This window comes from Lutra lutra, chromosome 1 (assembly GCF_902655055.1).
Source record: "Lutra lutra chromosome 1, mLutLut1.2, whole genome shotgun sequence".
In the NCBI taxonomy this organism is placed as follows: domain Eukaryota; kingdom Metazoa; phylum Chordata; class Mammalia; order Carnivora; family Mustelidae; genus Lutra; species Lutra lutra.
In genome coordinates this window covers 203,719,301-203,738,528 of record NC_062278.1, presented here as the reverse complement: position 1 = coordinate 203,738,528, position 19,228 = coordinate 203,719,301, and the positions used below count along the sequence as shown (strand labels likewise).

At 57.5% G+C, this 19,228-nt stretch overlaps 1 protein-coding gene across 3 annotated transcripts; it reads right to left on the bottom strand.

The window, feature by feature from the left end:
- Positions 1–9,432: 9,432 nt before the first annotated feature.
- On the bottom strand, positions 9,433–19,223 carry C1H3orf18 (chromosome 1 C3orf18 homolog). Of its 3 annotated transcripts, none has more exons than XM_047693273.1 (6): positions 17,835–19,223; positions 16,578–16,699; positions 15,872–16,259; positions 12,948–12,973; positions 12,242–12,389; positions 9,433–11,013 (listed from the first exon to the last, which is right to left on the bottom strand). In XM_047693273.1, exons 3-6 carry the CDS (start codon positions 16,103–16,105, stop codon positions 10,933–10,935), a joined length of 489 nt encoding a protein of 162 aa, XP_047549229.1. In that variant the 5' UTR covers positions 16,106–16,259; positions 16,578–16,699; positions 17,835–19,223; the 3' UTR covers positions 9,433–10,932. The 3 variants fall into 3 exon arrangements, with proteins under 3 accessions (XP_047549229.1, XP_047549236.1, XP_047549246.1); XM_047693280.1 differs by lacking the exon at positions 17,835–19,223 and adding an exon at positions 17,230–17,801; XM_047693290.1 differs by lacking the exon at positions 16,578–16,699.
- Positions 19,224–19,228: the final 5 nt, after the last annotated feature.

Genomic DNA, 19,228 nt, shown 5'->3' with positions numbered 1-19,228 from the left:
AAATAACTCTGCTGTCAGCTGTGGTGAAACAATATAATAAATATGAGAAATAAATCTCGTTAACATGTAATGAGCTGCCTTATTAATGTGTTAAACTTGTAAGAAATGCTTAAGTGTTTAATTGGCACCTAATGAGGGTGCCAATTAGGAGTCATTATACATTTCTTTAAAAAATCCTAATTGGCAGGGGGCCATTTCAATCAATGCCACGGGGCTGGCTCCACAGGGACCCCGTCCTGGTGGTGCATCTGGTGGGCCACATGTCTGGTGGCTAGCCCCACTGGGGCCCACAGCAAGGGCAGGGCCCCCTGTGTGGGACTCACCCCAAACCCCGCCGAGCGCCGGAACTCAGTGTCTCCTGGGCCACCCAGTCCTACCGTGGTGCCTCTGTCAGGAGGCCATCTTGTTTCTCCAGCCGATGAGGGGAGCTGCTCTGTCTGGAGGCTTCGAGAGGCTGGGAGCTCCTTGAGGACCAGGACCATGGCTCTCACAGGAGCTCTGTATCCCTTACTTTGCACCCCCAGAAGCCCAGAGAAGGAGGCTGAGTGAAGGCTGAGCTGGGGTGGGGTTGCCAAGGGATAGTGAGCTCCCTGTGACTGGAAAGAGTCGGTCTGAGAAGCAGGGCTAAAGAGCCTCCTAGAGCACTCCAGGGCCTCCCCAGAGGCAGAACCTGGGCCTCTCTCTTTCTCAGCTCAGTCTCATCTCAGCCACTTTTATAAGCAGCCCTGGTGTGCCTGGCAAGGTCCCGGGGTGGGGGGGCAGGCTAGGGACTCAGAGTGAATTCCATCCCTCCTGTTATCAGGGCTCAGCCCCCTCTTCCCAGGAAACTAAAGCCAAGCAGATCTATATTCCAGGCCAGGCCAGCGGAAGAAAGGCGTCTTGAGCAGCCAGAACATGATCAATTACCAAATTAATTACCAAATTAATCACTCGGGTAATTGCCAGAGAGCTGGGAGGAGGGCAGGGAGGGAGGCTACTGCCCTCCAGGACCAAGGTCCAGCCAGGGGGCAGGGCAGGGCATAACCCCAGCCCAGGCTTGGGGCTAGAGGGCTGAGGGCTGACCGGATGGCTGGGCGGGGGAGACAGCAGGCTGAGAGCCTTGGGGGCCAGACTAGAGAGCTCGAGTTCACTGGAAGCCTTGCTGGCCCATGAATGGAGAATGGAAGGGCCACAGGGGCAGTATGGCAATAGGCATGGCTGGGAGCCTGGTTGGGGTGGCTGGGAGGCCCAGGGAAGATGACCAGGTGGTCTGTGTGGGCATACTTGTAAGACTCAGCGGGGGCGTGGCGGGGGGCTGTACCTGGCCTTGGGGCCTGCAGGTTGAGGGAGGGCCCTAGTTTCTGGCCTGGGGACTAGGAAGGCAGTTGGCATTCCAGAGCTGGGCAGAGAACATGGTAGAACAAGGGGCCAGCCCCTCTCTGACAGCCTGTGGACCCCCAGGCCTCCTGGGCTCTGAGCACAGCTGTGATTCTTGTATTAGGAGTGACTGGGGAGTGGCCAAGTAGCCTTTGTCATCCTCTGGTTTTCAGGACCTGTCAGGAACCGGGAGGGATCACATCTGTCCCAGTGGAAAAACAGGCAAGATGGTTGTTTGGAGCTCAGTCAGAAAGCTCTCTGGCCCCTGAGCTCAGGCTCTGCCCTCTCCTTCTTGCCTGCCCTAGCTGCTCCCACTTGTCACTCCCAGGCCAGGTCCCAGATGCTGAGCTATGTTCCCAGGAGGCCCCAAGTCAGGTCAGGTTCGAAGGCTAGGTGGGGACATAGGCACTGTGGGAGAAGCAACTTTAGAACCTGGGTGACTCAGGAGGGTTTGGAGGGCAAGACCTTAGGAGGTGTGACCTGGACCAAGTGGACCTGTGGACCCCAGGGCTGCTGGAAGCCTGAGCTTATATGAGACTCTTCCCACTCCTGCCAAATCCTGCCCCCCAGACACCACCCCCACCCCTGTCCCACCGCAGCCATCCTTTAGATCTTCAGTGTGTTATTATTTACCTAGTGTTTCCTATGTGTCAGGCACTGTTCCAGGCCCTCTACAAATATGAACTTCGAATTTTATCAAGTAGGGAGGACCAGCCTCACTTTACAGTTGAGGAAACTGAGGCAAGAGGGTCAGAGACTTGTCTGGAGTTGCACAGTGGTTGAGCTGGAATTCAGACCAGCTCATTCAAGCACTGAGGGGCATTTGGGTGAGTCCAGTTCTCTCAGGGTACCTGGGCCGGGGTCTCTGGGACCCCTGGCAGCCATGCCCACAGGGGAAGGCAGAGTGGACTCGCCATGAATCATTTCTTCCCTTCACGGCTGCAGGAGGATCCGGGACCAGTGGTACCGCCAATTCCTCCGCAGAGTCAGTCGGCCTGCTGCACTTGACCGCCAGTAATCACATTGCAGGAGCTGCTTGTTTCCTGCTATCTGCCTTGTTGGAGATGATGTATGGGGAGGAGATGGCTCAGCTCCCGCCCTCTGCAGCCACACAGCTTGGCTGCTGCCAGCAGCAAACGCCCCATCTCATGTGCTCACTCATGGGGATACCGGAGCTAAAAGGAGAGGGCCTCTCACTGTAGACCCAGTAGTCAGCCCCAGTCCCAGACCAGAATGGGTCCCCACCATGAGGGACGCAGGTACAAACCAGATCCATTCAGAGGTTGGCCCCAGATCTGGGTTTAAACCCTGTGTGACCTAAGACAAATCACTCAACCTTCCTGAAACTCAGGTGCAAGTGGGACAGACAGCTGGTTGATCTCATAGGAGTTCAGGGGGAGAAAAGCCTCCACGGTTGGGGGAAGAGAGAGAGCTTTATCCTCTTTAGAAGCTGGGATTTGAGGTAAAGATGGGACAGCATTTAGAGTGGAGGTCAGGATAGGCACAGAGGGCCGTGAGAAAATTCCTGTAGGGAGTAATCTGCTGATCTCTGTGCTTGGGCCATGACCACCAAAGGGTCTGTCCCCCCAGCTTTACCCCTGCCCAACCTCCAACCAGTGAGCCTGCCAGCGGGCCAGCCCTGTCAGGGACAGGAGAAGGCTAGCTTTCTCTCCTCCCCATGGAACCCTCCTGGTGAAGCCAAGGAGGGACCAGACATTCTGCCACCCTCGGTGGTTGGCACAGCTCCCTGCTGTCCCCAAATATCCACAGGACGGCTGCATGGAATTGTGAGGCCTTGGGCTTCAGTTTTTAACCCCTGCTGGGCAAATCTGACTAGATCCTGGGGTGGGGCCCACAGCCTAGGCCCCTAAACCCAAGATGGGTGGGTCCTCTGAAGCCCCAGCTCTGGGAAGAAACATCTTTCCTAATAAAAGCGCAAATAACTACACACATTTATTGAAGACTCTGCATGTGCTTTTTATATATTAACTCATTTCATTCCCCATGAGGCAGGAACCACTAATCAATCCTCCACTCATTAAATAGACCCGAGCACCTATTATGAACCGGGCTCCATTCTGGAAGCTCAGGCTACAGGCGTCAACCCTTCCTTGACCCGGCCCCAGCCCAGACTGTTCTTGGCAGGGAGGAAGCACACAGCTTCTGGGCACCAGCCGTCCTGAGTCCTGAAAAAAACGCCTCAAGACCAAATTTCACTCTGAGCACCGCCCCCCCAATTCCCCACTTCCTCCGACCTCCCCCTGCCCCCACCGTCCCGTCATCTGAGCCTGCACCGCCACCTGGTGGTCACATTGGGCTCTGAACTGAGCACCCTCATCTCTGGGAGGGAAAAGGAGCGGGTGCCACCGGCTCAGGCCTGGAAAGGTCACCCCTTGGGGGAGCGAACAGCCCCTCTGGAGGAAATGAAGCTGGGCGCAGTGGGTCTGGGGCGGGCATTCAGCAGCACCACCGTCCCGGGATTCGTGCAGAGCAGTGTCCGACGGAGCCACTCTGCCACCAGCACCAGCGCGGAGGACAAGGGGTTCCCTCTGCGGAGAGAGGCAGGCAGCGTGGGCGTGACACGCAGGGTCGGCCACGCACAGTGTGGGCCCTCCATGCGTGCGGGGTCACCTGCTAAGCCTCCCATCCCTAGCGCCCCAGCTGTGAGGAAGACCCTTGATCCCCGCACCTGGCTCAGCCTGAAACTTCCCCCAGTCTGTGTGTCCAAGCCTGGGGGGAAGGTCCAGCCCGGCGAAGCCTGGCCTTGCTGTGTCCCCACCCCAGTCAGAAGGGATGACCTGTCACCCAGCCTGCATCTTCATCGCTCCCTGGGGAGGAGGTTGTTGTTGCTGTCAGGGTCACTGTTCTGGCACGCACACCAGGTGGTACTTTCCCACCCACAGCCCCTTTGGTGGGGAGGGGCTCTTAGCTCCAGAGTCTAGCAGAAGGTCCAGTAGGGGAGTTGGGAGGCAGGGGAGTTGGGTGACATTTGAAGGAAATGAATGAGGGGCCAGAGGAGGGGGCAGCTCTGTCTTCAGAGAACATTCTTTCCTTCTTTGGGAGTGCTGGGTGTGAGCTTGGGGGTTGGCCATATGGGATGAATCCAGGCCCTGTCTCATACTGAGCAACCCTACTGTTCTATGCCTCAGTTTCTCCCTCTGTAATATGAGGGCACAAATGGGGCCCAGGCTCTGGGGCTGCTGGGGGACTATATGGGTTCTGATTCTGCCTGCGGGTGTCCTAAGAGGTTTACACGCACACACAGACTCCGGGTCAGACCCACCCATGGGGACTTACAGAGGGAGTTCTGCCCTCCTCCTTTGGCCAAGGCTTTACCTTGTTGAGTGTCACCTTATTGACCCGTTATGGAGCTGCTGCTAAGTCCCTTAAATCTCTCACAATCTGGTGTCCTCAGCCTTCTCCCAGTGAGGAGCCTCTCCGGGAGATCCAGCCAGGCCACGGGCCCTCACCCTCGCTGCATGGCCTGCCGGGGCCTCCAGGCTGCTAGGAGGGAAGTTTGGGGGGTGGGAATCAGTGTCTGCCTGTTGGGCCCTGACCAGAGGGGCCTCAGTCTCAGGGCCAGGACTAGAATGAGGCAAGTGAGGCACCCCGGGGCACAGATTGCTGGAGGCGCTCACACTCAGGTTGGTGCAAGTGCCACATCAGCCCCTGAGTGAGTGACTCCTAGGCTTCCATTCACATCACCCTAGTCCTGGCTTGTCAGACGAGCCCCTGACATGGGGCTTGCAGTATGAGGGCGGACCTCCACACCAAACAGGGGAGAGGCTGGTGCGGGGACGGGATTCAGGGATGGGGTCTGAGGAGAACTGGGGGAATGGGCGTGGTGAGCACCAGACACATGACCTGGTGGGGGTGGTCACCTGGTGGTCACACAGGAAGACCCCTTGCAATGCCTGTGGCCATCAGCCAGTCACAGCAGGGGCTGGCATTGGAGCCTAGGAAGCAGATGGGGGCCCAAGTGGGCAGGGCCTTCTGGGTGCCTTGTCAGGCTCCATCACCCTCCCGTTTTTAGGGTTTGTCTGAGACTCCTTTCTGGAATGGTGTGGAAGAAGAGTGGAGCCCCTGGCCCTGAGCCTGATAACCTCAGTCTCTGGGTGCTGATCTCTTCCCCTGTAAGATGAGTGATGGTCGGCCCTCACCACGGACACGAGAAATAAAGTGAGATCGTGTAGGATCATTCCCATCAAGGGTAATTGTTACGAAGACCAGATTCTGGCCATTGTCAGGCTGTGGATACCCGTGAGCTGAATGGCAGTCCTGCTGGCACAGGGATGTCTGACCCTGCCCTCCCCGCATGAGTGGTCCACTGTGTCATGCCCATGGCGTGAGCCCCTTAGATCACACGTCATTATTATTTAATATTACTGTTATTATCACTGGCATTGTTATTACCCCAAGCCCTTGCATCTCTTGCTGCACCCCAGGAAGTAGAGCGAACTGCCCCTCCTAACCCAGGCCTCCAGGAAGTGTACTGGGAATGTCAGGGAGAACATCTTATTTCTCTCCCTTTCAACCAGTGGCTAGAGGACAGGAGGCCTGTCAGCCCCAATGGCTGGGACATCTGCCATTGTCCTCTCTCTACATTCTCCCAGGCCAGACCCCAGGGTGCAGCTGGGGATACAAATTGAGGGGATTGGCTGGGCCTCACCCGGGAGACACTGAGGAAGCCCCAGGAAGTGGACACCCTTGATCCACAAAGGTGTGAGAGACTAGGAGACTGGGGCCTCCTTGAGAGTGCCCTGCAGGGCCTGGGCAGCCCCAGAGGGGAGATGCTGGCCCCCAGTGACCATGTATCAGGAGAACAGAGGGCTGGTGGGCAAGACTGTGGGTGCTCCCCCTCCAATACCACACAAGTACACCCAGAGCACATGGGGCCAGGATCCAGGCTGCCACAAAGCCTCCGAAGTGAACCAGGCCTAAACCTTGCCTAAGAAAGCTGGGCTGAATCTGGGGCCCTTTCCCCTGAGAGGCACGTGTGTAAGGGTTCTGGCGACATGCCCTGCCTCCTGCCAGGCTAAAGGAGCAGGGAGGTGGGGGCTTGGAGCCCTGAGGCCCACCCCTGGTGGGCACAGGCAGTGTCACTCTTCCCAAAGACTCCATGTCGAGGGCTGCCTGGGCGACATGAGCTGTGCACCCTGTGCCCAGGCTGTCCAGTTCAAACCCAGGCCCTGATATGCCCTGCACCAGCTGAACACAGAGCCCTGGGCTGTCCTCCCCTTGCGGCTCAGGCACAAGGTCCTCACGGATGAAATGGGAGTGAGACAGCCCACCTTCCCGGGCCATGGTGGGCATCAGACATGATGCATGTTGGTCCCTAGAGAGAGACACTCTGAGCTTCTCCCTCCCCTGAGCCCCGGCCCACACAGGAACCCCAGGCCTACCAACTTCATGAATCCGACCAGGTACCCAGAGAGTTACCTTTCAAGCCGAACCCTGTGAAAGAAAGGGACCGTCCAAAGCTGAGGTGGGCGGTCTCTGACCCTTATTGCATTTCTCCAGCCAGGGGCTGGGAAAAGGAACCCCCTTCCCAGACAAGTGTCTGCCCCATCTCCTCCTCTGTTCCTCACACAGACACCCTCCTGGGCTGAGCGAGCCTCTCGACTCTGGGGTTTCCTCCTTCTTGCCCCTTCCCCCTGCACACTTGCTCACCTTCCTCTGACTCCCACATACCTGCCCTGAGCTTCCACGTGCAGAATCCAAGTGACCAGGGTGATGAGTGGGGGTGGAGGCCATTGCCAAAGGGGCTTTGAGGTGGGGGCAACAGAGGTGCTCAGGGTGGACCCAGGGGCAGGTGGGATGCCAGCCCAACAGCTCCTGGGGTTCCCTCAAATACCCTCAGCCAAGACCCTCCACATTGAAGACTGCTGAGGGGTGACACTGGACAGGATGGGCTGGATTCATCTGGCCTCGGGCTCTGACTGTCCCCCAGGCACACCTGGACCTTGTCCCTATCTTCTTTTGTTTTGTTTTTATTTTTAAAGATTTTTATTTATTTATTTGACAGAGAGAGACACAGCAATAGAGGGAACAAAAGCAGGGGGAGCTGCAGAGGGAGAGGGAGAAGCAGGCTTTCCACCGAGCAGGGAGCCCGACATGGGGCTTGATCCCAGGACCCTGGGATTATGACCTGAGCCGAAGGCAGACACTTAACGACTGAGGCACCCAGGTGCCCCTGTCCCTGTCTTTTTTTTGCATAAAGATGTAGCTATAAAGACACAGACATACAGTGTGTGTATATACACACATCACACACTCACACATTCATCCTTCTTTCCTCTTTGACACCTGCCTCCTTCCGTCTCAAACAGAGATGCAGACACCAACCAACAGAGCTGGTTCACTGACAGGACCACAGAGCTGGGCTCAGTAATGTTTCTGGAAGGAATCCACTACAAGGTCAGACTGCTCTACTGGAGTTTCTGGGCTTGCCTCCAGGAGAACTTTCCTTTACATTCCGCAGGCGTCCCTGGCATCTGCCGGCAGCCAGGCAACGGGATTACTGTATTCGCTTTGGCTGGAAGTTGACACTTCACTTCATTAAACAAGATGGCTTCCTCTGAAGGCGCCCATCCATGTCTACCCTGACAGCCCCCACTGCAAGCTGGTGTCGCTTCTGCCCCGAAGCCCAGGTTGCTAGTCATGAATAGGGATTTCGATGATGGATGTGTGTGTGTCCCTCGGGGGTGTTTCCCAAAGGCCTCTGTTAGCAGCCGATTTCAGGAGCAGTAAGGGCGGGCAGGTGACTGTCTCACCATGTCTGCCTGGCTGAGGGCAGTGAGGGATGTTCTGGTCAGCCTGCCAGGCCCACGGTCACAAGGACATGTCAACCGGATCCTTTCACCCTGATAACTATTGATCCCATGCTCTGTGGGAGACCTGGAAACTGACGGGGAATTTGGTTCTTCTCCGGGGCTGGGAAAGAGAGCTAGCAAGGAGAAGGTGCGGAGGAGAGAAGAGGAGGGGGTCTGTGAGGGGACAAGGATGAGGCAGTGGCCCCGTCACCTACAAAAAGTTGCCCTGCCCACCACCTAGCTAGGCCTACCCATGGGAAAGGAGCATGAGGAGAGAATGGGGACGGGGTCCTTCTGGAGCCTCCACATTGGCCCTAGTCCCTAGGTGTTGGCCTTACTCTGCAGGCCCCATGTTTTTAGGGTCCCTCAGACATTGGGTCTTCTGTAGCTCCTACATTCTTGGATTGAGGGGTTACTCAACAAGATGGGAGCATAGAGCCCACCCACCCCTTCCCCTCTTGCCCCATGGTTCTTAGGGAACCTTCTGTTAGTCGGCTGGGGGAGGGAACTCCCTCTGCAAGCTCAGGGTCATCACTGACATGCCCAGCTGTCTGACCCAGTGTGCGTGGCCCATGGAGGCTTTGGGGCCTCACCTTTACCAAAGGCCCTGTGCCACAGCCTGGTTTCCAGCCCAGCCCTCCACCATGGAACTGGTGTGCTCACCCTGTCCTTGTTTCCTATGCTAGCCTGAAGGCTCAGCTCTTTAGGGGAGAATCTGGATGTCACTTAGAGTCCTGGTTTGTGGAATTTCCCGTGCTAGAAACTGGGCAGTCCTGGGAGAACTAGGACAGTTGGTCACCCTGGTCATTCTCCCCAAACCCTTCTGAACCCTGTTGGTGGTTTCCATACAAATAACCTTTAACGATTCCTGCTCCTACCCAGCCCCTGCTCCCTTGTGCTCCAGGAAAGACCCCATTATTTTGTTCCCTTTTGTCTTCCAGACCCAGTTCCTATGGACAGTGAAGCACTCCACCTCCCCCTGGACCTTGGGGCTCAAGCCCCCTCTTTCATCAGGCCCCACTAGGTTCTGTCCACTTGGCCTCTCCACCCCAGGGGACGGCAGGCATTGTGACCCCACATTTGAGACACGAAGCAATTCCACAGTTGAGACTCGAGGCCCCAGAGCAGCCCAAACTCCAGGCATTTCATCAGACAGATCAAGGAAAACCAGCATGGTTGTTTCCAGGCCCCCCACAGCCCCTAAACAATCCTGTCCCTCCTGGGGTTTCACACCCCAAGCTCACAGGCTCACACTCTCTTTGTGTAAACATCTTAATGACATCTTTAATGCTCTCACATGGAGGGGCCGAGTTCCCTTACAGCATCTGTGCACCCGAGATCACCCACAGCCCTCCAGTTGGTTCAAGTGCTAATGTATTTATAGCACCAAGAGGAGGGAATACATCCCAAATCTTCCCCGCACGGGTCTCCTTGGCCCTCCCCTCCTAACATGTGGTATTTGCCCAACAGAAGGTCTGTGCTGCTTCCCCCATGTGCCCTTCCAATCAGTGGGGACAGCGGTGGTGGCGAAGCTGGGCACCGGGGTAGGGGGTGGGCATGCTTTTCTGCATGCTCGTGTGTGCATGCGTGCCCAGTGGAGAAGATTGCCCAGCTTCTGGGGTCTGGCTTAGTCCCATGCCTTGCCTAGATGCCCCAAACTGGTTGAAGAATTCCTGAGGGGGGTTGGGCGGGTGGGCTGTGCTATCAAAAACCAGGAAAACTGTTCTCTATGGGGCTATCCCCACCCTGTTTCAGGCAGTCAGAATGTTCCCAGATAGCCCACAGCCTGGAACCACTGCCCTCAGTCCAGTAGCCTCTCCCACAACCCTAGATCCCCAATATACACCAGGACAGGGAACCGTTTTCAGAAGCAGGTTACCTGGTTTGTGGAGCCCAGTGAAGAGATGCAGTGGGCAGCACGACCTTCACCTTGGCTTCCCTCTCCTTTCAGTCCCTGAACGCTGAAGGCAGAGAGAGTGGCCTATCCTGTGCTCCCGCACACAGAAAGGGGTGGGGTGGACTTGGATGGTGGAGCCAATACAGAGGGTCTCCCTCCTACCCTGTGCAGGACAGACATATGCCTGCATGTGAACACATTCCTGGACCCTCTCAGGGCCCTCTGCACCTACTCCCCGGCCTCCGTCCCCCTTTCCCAATCAATAGCTGGCTGCCAGGGAGAGTGGCTGGGAGGCCTCCTGAACATCCAAAATAAAGATGGGTTGGGTAGGAGCAGTCCTCTTCCAGGTGTCCTTGCCCACCAGGCAGTTCTGGTTCATCCCTAGGCTTCTCCCCGGGTGTCACCACACCCTGTCCCCAAGACCTGGTTGATTGCCCCTCCCTATTCTAGAGGACGCTGTGGATTCCAAAGACAGGTCTCTCCCTGACAAAGGGGAGCCCCTCCCTACTCTCCTCTACCTCCCCTCCCATCCCATGTCTCCCCCCACATCCTCCACGTTAGAGGAGCAGACCATGGGGTGAGGGGTCTGGGCAGGACACAAGCAAGCCAGCAGTGGCTCTCAACCTTCCTGACAGGAGGGCTGTCCCCTATGCCAGGGCCCTCAGATCAGGAGACCTCAGTAGCCAGATGTCCAGCCTAGCCAGGGCCCTCTCTAAGAGCCTGGAGAGCCAGCAGGTAGGTCCTTGGAACAGCTGGGCCTCAGCAGGGCAGGTCCTGAGAGTGGGTCTTAACAATCATGGAGCAGGCAGCTCGAGGGGCACGATAGCAGATGTCTTCATCAGAGATCCAGGCCGGTCCTCGGGCCACTCACGCATGGATGGCATTGGCTACGTCAGTGAACACCAGCCGGCTGGGCCTCTGCAGTGGGCCCTGAGAGGGAAGCGTGGTCTGCAGAGAGACAGTCAAGGGCATTAAGGACCTCGACCAAGGCCATGTACTCTCTGGTCCGGTTACTTCTACCCTTGCTTCCTGGTTTGCCTGTTTGTGCTTTGCACAACTATGCCTTCTGCTTGGAATGCTCTCCTTGCAAGTTCAGTGTGGAAATACCATCTGGCTCAGATGACTCCTCCCCCCGCTCCCCAGCCATCACCAGCTTGCCAGCAGGCACTTACTCTGTGGGCCTAGAGGCTGGATGAATTATGCATGCACTCCTCTCTCCCAGCAGAAGAGGGCTCACCTCTGCACCCCTCCCAGCCCTAACACCATGGCTGGCCCAAGGGAGGCGCCCAGGAAACACCTGTCAAATTGTCAGTTGTCCCACGGGCTGGGTGGACCAAGGTTTTCAGCCCGATATCTCAAATACCCCAAATGGGGAATGTGTCCCAATCAGCGGCCTAGAACTAGCAGCAAAACCAGGGGTTCTCTGGAGCCCCAGTGTGGACTCTTCTTGAGTCCATTCCCCTCGTTCTGCCTCTGACAGGGCCAGATGCCCCCACAAAGCTGTGGGGTCAAGGCAAGGAGAAATGCAAAGGGGTTTCATGGGTCAAGGAGAGGCCAGGCCTCCTCACGGTGCCCTCGGGGATTTGGGGGGCACTGGTAGCAATCAGCCAGTGGCTCTGGCTGGGTGATCATGCAAGTATCCAACCTTTTGGATGTTAAGAGGCAAGTCTGGCTGGGGTCGCCATCCGCCTGGGGTCTACTAGTCTACTCAGAGGTGCCCCTGTTCCAGAATCTGACCCCCACAACCCACTCAGGAAACACGGCCCCTCAGGGGGGCAAAGGCACCAGGCTCTTAGCCCACAGTAATCTCTCCCATCAGTCCTCTCCTGCTTTCCTAGCCCAGACATGGGGGCACACAGGGCAAGAATTGGGATTTTCATTTGTGGATGAGAAAGCAGGGGCTCAGAGAGGCCAAGGGGGCTACCAAGGTCACTAGGCTGGCACGGGCAGAACTGGGCTGGCTCCCAGGGCTGCCCTGGCCTTGTGCAGTCAGTGTGTGGGTGGCCACGGAGAAATCCTACCAGTTTCTAAACAAACTTGACAAAACCCATATACCGGCTAGCTGCCATCTGACCACATGGCAGGTGCTGGAAAGCTGCATGAGGAGGGAGGGAGGGTGGGGGTGGCAGAGTCACACGCAGCCAGCAGGCTGGCCGGGGGAGCCTGGAGTGCCCACCTTGCCCTGTGCAGCCTGCGCAGAGGCAGCGGCCTGCACGGAGGCAGCGTCCCGCCCGTGCTCCAGCAGCTCCTGCTCCAGTTCATCCTGCTCTTCCGTGGGGTCGAAGTTGTACATGGGCATGAGCTGGTGGCGGAGCTTCTCCAGCCTGCGGGTGGGGGCAGAGGCTGCTGGGGGCACGGCAGGCACTTCCCCTCCTGCCAGCCCTCTAGGCCCTGCCTGCTGAGCGCCTAAGCCTGAGCACACAGCTACACTGGGGGTGGGGGTGGGGTGTTCGGATTTCCCCTGGGATTAAACGAAAAGCCATTTTTTGCATTTTTGGAACTTGGATACCATCCAAGTTCATCCAAGATGGTGGATACCATCTCTACCCCTAGATGGATGGTTATTCCCTCCTAGGACCAGATGGGGCCGTGGCCCAGAGAGGCGTCACCTGTGGGGTCCATGGGGACTGCCTAGGCCAGGCCCTTGTGTAAGCCACAGCCTCTGGGCACTGGGCAGGGCAGGGGAGTCAGTGACCTGGAGCTGGGGGCAGTGGGGCATGGGTGACTTGGTGTTCCCAGAGGCCAAGTCATCATCCCCAGCCTTCAGTGGGCAGGAAAGGACCCGGCTCCTGGACAAGGGAGAGGGGCCCTGATAGTGGTGGGGCTCTCTCTTCCCACCCCCCACCCCGGGGTCCAGCCCCACATGGCAACTGGGGAGTTACCTCTTCTTCTTCCTGATGTACAAAACCTGCAAGAGAAGGAGCAGTGTCAGGTGGCCGGGCGAGGAGCCCCTGATTAACCGGCAGTTCCTTGGGACAAGGGACAAGCTGAGACCGATGAACAGGAGAACCATGGGTCTCCAAGTCCTCCAGGATTCCCTCCCAGGGACACACACATCCTGCATTTGCTCCTCCTTTCGATGTGTGTCAGATGCCCACGGTGCCTGGGCTATGAAGTGGAGAGCAGGCTCGCGCTTTCTCTGCCACTACAGACCACAGCTCCAGCCACTCAGCACCTGCCCTGGACTCTTCAAGGGGGAGGGGAAGAGTTTAGCAACCCCCCTTCCTTTCAATCCACGCCCCCCCCCCCCCACAGGCCCAGAGCCATGTATGGGGAAAGAGAACAGGGGACAGGTAGTGGCTAGACTCTGCAGGGCAGTGCTCAAGGCAAGACTCTGGGCTGGGCTTTTGGGGTTTCTATGGGAGGCTGATAGCCTTCAGTGGATGGGGTGGGAAGGAGAGCTTGAGTCCCCTGGACAGAAGCCCAGACTAAATGCAAGAACCCAGATGCTGGAGGAAGGTAGGAAGGCCCCTGGGTCCTAACCCCCATTGTAAAGATTTGAAGATAAAGGCCTAGGCAGCCTGAGGAAACACAAGATCCAAGAGCTCCAGGATGGAGCAGGACAGCCCTGTACTAAGCGCTGAGAGGGAGGAAGAAGGGGCTGACCATCAGGGCAGGGACACCAGGGACTCCACCATCATCTGGCTGTTGCTTAAACTGGTCATCTCTGACCAACAGCAGCATGACCACTTCTGCCTGGGGGAGAGCTGTGTCCCTAGACTCTGTCCCTAACCTTCTGTGGCTCTTACACCCTTTATGCCTCATTCACAGCTTGAATCTGGTTTGCTTTCCAGCCTGGCCCAGAGTTCCTCCTGCCACTTGTTTCCTGGGAAACCCCAAAGGCCCGAAAAGAACCCAAAGAGTCCCTTGCTCTCCATCCCCTCCAGGAGGTCATATGTGGAGGACACCCTTGCTGTCCTGTGGGCAGGATGCTGGAGGAGTTCTGGGTCTCAGACCCCAGGCCCTACCTGCCCTGAACTAGTGGCTCTAGCCCCAGCACCTGGACTCCCTCCACTTCCTCTGCTCTGGCCCGGCCCTAAGCCCTCCTCCCAGCCCTGTGGTCCTGTCCTACAGAGGGGTCTTCACAAGAGGCCAGAGCCTTTATCCAATCTCCAGCCTTGCCCCTGCTGCTCCCTCTGCCCCAGCTACCAACATCACCCTCCCACATACCTTCCTTTCCAAACCTACCCCACGCCTCACCATCTAGCTGCGGTCCTAACTCCACCAGGAAACCCGCCCATACCACTCAGTCTATATGAGGCACACAGCCTGGCACTGATTTGCTCCTCCTGGTACCCAGCCTGGCCCTGCTGGCAGCTGGCAAAGCGGGAGATGGGGCAGCCCTCAGGGAGCACCTCTGGACCTGTCCCCTAATGCCCAGGAGCTGTTTCCTGCCCTCCACTGCCTTTGCTGCATAATCTTCCTACTTCTCTGGTTTGGCTAAGAAGACCCTCCACCCTGGCCTCTGAATGTCCTCCAAAAGGAAGCATCAGGGAGGCCCCCCAAGTTCCTGGGACACAATCTTTGGCCTAGAGTTCCAAGGGCAGATTTCAGATCCCACTTTTTCCCCGAGGTGAGGCTGTTTCGGTTTGCTTCACTGCCACATGAGTGTTGAGGGGAAGTACTGGCACTCCGCCTCGCCCCCGCCCCGGGAGGCCACTCGTGCTGTGTGCTGCATCCTGGCCTGCTTGCCGGCCATCCCTTGTTCCCTGGCAGTGATCCGGAGCCCACAGGGCCCATATGGCAACCTTGGTTGAAAAGCAGCTCCAGCCAGATCACGGATGGACCATCCGCAGCCCTATTTGCCAGAGCAATGCGGTCCTGAGCCTAAGGCCAGCCATCAGAGCCTGTGAGGGGCGGTGGCTGGGATGCCACCATTGTCAGGCCCCTGGGGGAGCTCAGGTGCACCTCCCCCCTTCCTGGTCTTAGCTAGCACCATCTCCACCAGTCCGTCAGTGACATTCTGAGTGTCCGTGTGGCAGATTAGAGGCAGGGCCCATATCTGCGGGGACAGACACCAGATCTGGAAACATCATATCCCCTATCAGGGAACACCTTCAGTCTTCAGCCCAGTCCACCTCCGTCCTGACGTCTGCACCAGTCTGTCCCTTCCTGTGGTACTGGGGCCAGGCCTCCACTTCAGGGTCTCAGCTCTAATGTTGCCTCTTCAGTCTGTCACTGACCACGCAGTCCAGAGAGTCCTCCTGCCCAATCCCCCACCTCAGTCCCCCTGGGTTTCCCTTGGCATCATTGGTTTTATCTGTCTCTTAGTCCCATAAGAACCACCCGGCAGGCCTTGGTCTCCCTAGTCCCTGGGGACCTGAAGGCTCGGTCCAGGGCAGGGGTCTAGGAAATACCTGCCAAGTGAATGAAGGCCACCAGCAGCCTGCCATGCCTACCCACACCTTGGTCTGGTCTGGCCTTTAGGCTCTACTCCTATTCACCCCTCCCCCCCACTTGCCTCACTGTCCTGCTTGCTCCTCACAGACCCTCCTGCCTGCCTCCAGACTTTTGTCTATCAGGACCTTCCACCTGAACACCCTCTTCCCCAAGTCCTCCATGGTCCTCACAGCCCAGCTCAAGACGCCAGGCGTCCTCAGAACCCTCTCTGGTTTTTCCAGTTGGAGGCAGCCCCTGTGGTCTCTGGGCCCCCAGACACATCTCTGAAGAAGAGGGAGACTGTGGTATCATTAACAGACAGTTATCTTCTGATTAGAGTCCCTAAAATCAAAACACTGACACCCCCATCCCCCGCCCTCGTCCAAATGACAGCCACCTAGGTCAGCCCCAGCCTCCCAGCTCTTACCATGGCCACAGCCAGGCCAATCACTGTGATGATCCCAAAGGACAGAAGCATGGTGCCCACACCAGCTGTGCCACCAGCCACATCAGGGATTCTGGTGTCATTAAAGCTGGTGGCTTCTGTACTGAGAGTGGTGGTCTCGGAGGCTGGCCCCTCTGTGGCAGGCTCCAGGTCAGGCTCCGACGTGGGTGGGCGGCTGCTGAGCCAGCCCCCGGCAGGCGGAATCCTGGAGTCCATGCCGATGCTGAGAGGGCCCTGGCTGAGAGGTTGCCTGTGGTCACTCGGCCTGCAAACTTGCTCCTGACATCAGCAGTGTCCCAGCCCGTGGCCCCTGCTATACTTTCTGGTTGCCACCTCCAGGGAGAAAGGGAGCTCCCTGGTGCCCTGCGTGCTGGAAAAGGAGGAATGAAAACATGAGGCTTGGGACACAAATCAGTGGTGACATCAAGTACCTGAAGGTACTGGGGAAATAAAAGTTTGAGGGCAAGGGCAAGTTCAGGGGACATTAGGACATATGCTTTACTTAAGTTCAGTTCCCATGTGAAAATGTCCCTTCTTTGAGGGTATAATATAGTGATCATACTTGGAAGATATGAAAGGTAGTTGGGAAGTTTGAAAGAAGAAGTCTCTCCCCTGCATAATACCCACCCTTACACCCCTACTCCCTGCATTTCCCACCTCCTCACCCCCTGCCCCCCACAACCCTCACCTCCTGCTTGGAGGACAAAAAAATACTGCAGCTTTTTCCTTTCCTGGAGGGATACACTTGCCCAAGAGTCAGATGACCCTTGGCACGTCACTCCACCTCTCTGGATCTCAGTTCTTCTGAGTCTAAGATCAAGATTAAAAACAAACAAAAAACAAAAAATACCCCCCCTCCTTCACAGCCTCACAGGGTCATAAAGTCACTGAAATGTCAGAATGAACTAGTTCTTAGAAAAGCCTTAGCTCAGTGTAAACCCTACCCACAGTAAGCACCCAGTACATCGACTTTTCCCCCAGCCAACCCACTTGGGAAAGGGGGAGCCATAGGAGCCCCTCCACCTAGCCCACTGTGTGATCCAGGCTGGGTTTGCAGTGGGTGGGGGGGGGGGCAGAGGTGGATGACAGGTGTAGAGAGACCAGAAGGCAGAAAGGGGAGAGAGCCTAATGTCAGGCCCAGGGCTTCTCTGCAGGCTCTTAGGGTCACTGGACCCCCACAGGAGAGCCAGGGGCTGGCAGGGACAAGGAAAAACAAGGTAAGCAGGAAGCATATACTCAGAAGCAGTGATGGAGCTCCCATTCTGAGTTGCTTCTCCTCTCCTCCCTCCTCCCTTGGGAACAGAGAGTGAGAGATGCGCCCAGACCAGGGTGTGGCTTACCCCTTCCCAGGCCAGAGGCCCTGAGTAAGGCAAGGTGGGAAGGGGTCCCAGCGACACTGCAGAAGACCGGGCCTAGGGAGAGGGGGGTACACGGCTCATGGCTGCACACATACATCCCTGCGCTAGCCAATGGATATTATGTGGGGTGTCTCCCCATGCAGGTGCATGGGTGTGTGTGAGGCGTGTACACACTGATGGCTCCTTAGGAAGGGGCAAGGTTGGCAGAGGGATATAGGGGCTCATCCTTCTCTGCCCTCTCTCTCCCCAGCTAGGCTGAACGCGTCAGCAGTCCCAGGTTCTTCCGTGGCTCTGCCTTTGACCCCAGACATGACCTTGGACCAGACCCTTAACTCTTGCTCTGGGCTCTGTTTACTCCTCGGTCCAAAGCAGAGAAAAGGCCCTGCTCATCATTGCCTGGGACTGCCAGAGAGTCCAAAGGGCAAGAGAAGGAAACGGGTGAGATGGGTTGGCACCGCGACCTCCGGAGAACCCGCATACCGTTCTCTGCCAGGTTCCTCAGTCCTCCCTGCTCCAACCCCCATCCCCGCCTCTGCAACTCGGTGATTCCTCCATTCTTGTACAGAAGCTGCGACCTCAGCACTTACTTAATCCTCTCTGGGGCGCCGAGCTCAGCCGGAGAGGCTAAGGGTGGTGGCGATCTGCAGGAGGCCAGGGCGGGGGGCAGCGGGTCCGACCCCAGGTCCGCCCTCCGAGGGCGCCCGGAGCCGCGGGCTGGGCCCGCTACAGCTTACCGCCTGCAGCCGCGAGCGCGGGCTCAGGCAGCAGGGGCCGGGACAGGCAGGGCCTGGACCCACCGCGGGGGTGGGGCGGAGGCGAGTAGCCCCGCGGGTCCCCCACGCTCCAGTGCCTCGCCTCCCTGCCCGCTCCCCGCGCCCCGGGCTCCCGATTGGCTGTCAGGCCCACAGCCTGCCCGGCACTGGCCCGCTCGCCTGTCGCTGGATCTGGCTCCGCCCCCAGCAGGAGCCGGACACAGGGTCTCGGTTCTTGGAGACCACCCCTCACTACCCGTGGCCTACGCCGAAGTCGGGTAGAGGGCCGTGGGTGGCCAAGCCCTTCCTGCACCAGAACTCGGGCGGAGCTCCACCTCCGCGGAGATAGATTCGTTCTCCCAAAATGCAGGCGGACGCTGGAAGCTCCAGGAGAGCACTGGGTTGGGAGTCTTTGGACTTGGGTTGAACTCTGGCTCGCTCCTTTACTGCTTTGTGACCTAGAGCGAGATATTCCTCTCCCTGGGGCTCGGCTTCCTGTTCAGATGGGCTCTACTGAGAGGGCTCTTGGTGAACTACACCCACTCTGGGCTTGAAATGGAGTAGCTCAGTCCAGAGAAGTTGGGAGCTGTTGGTATTATTATTGGAGAGCTATTATTATTGGGCAGCCTGACAAAGGCAAGACTACATATACCCCTCACAACAGCCTCCGGCTACGGCATGATCATCTCAGGGGATACCTTCAGATACCTTCTAATCCTAGGGTTTTCAAAGGAATTTACGGGGATCACCCCAGAAGCTTTGGTTACAAATGCAGATCCCCCGTGGCTCCCCCGGTATGGGACTGAGTCTGGGACTGAGTCCAGGAAACTGCATAGCTAATTATTAGTTAACAGTAGATTCTGGTGAGGGAGGGCATCGGCAGGCCACACTTTGTGGGACACTGCTACGAATTTTGTACGAGGAGCAACTGAGGCCCACAGAGTGATCTGGCAATAGTCAAATTCGAACCCAGTTCTCCTGTGTCCAGTTTCGAGCCCCCTGCTCTAAACCCTAAAACCCGGGAGCAAACGGGTCAAGAGCGGCCCTAGGGTCAAGAGCGGCCCTGGGTCCGGTGACTACCTGGCCCCCATCGCGGCATAGGCCACTTCCTCGGCCAAGCCCTGGACACCGGGTGCCGCCCCCAAATTGCTACCCGCCCCAACACTGGAATCCGTCCACGTGCTGCTTGGCCTGCCCAGAGGCTACGCTAGACCACGCCCCTGGATCTC

What these genes read in the sequence shown, in the direction of transcription:
- C1H3orf18 (XM_047693273.1), bottom strand. Translation starts at nt 16,105, where the DNA reads ATGGACTCCAGGATTCCGCCTGCCGGGGGCTGGCTCAGCAGCCGCCCA. An exon ending in TACATCAGGAAGAAGAAGAG is followed by an intron (nt 12,390 to 12,947) that starts GTAACTCCCCAG and finishes CCCCACCCGCAG; the next exon opens with GCTGGAGAAGCTCCGCCACC. An exon ending in CGCAGGCTGCACAGGGCAAG is followed by an intron (nt 11,014 to 12,241) that starts GTGGGCACTCCA and finishes GTCTCTCTGCAG; the next exon opens with ACCACGCTTCCCTCTCAGGG.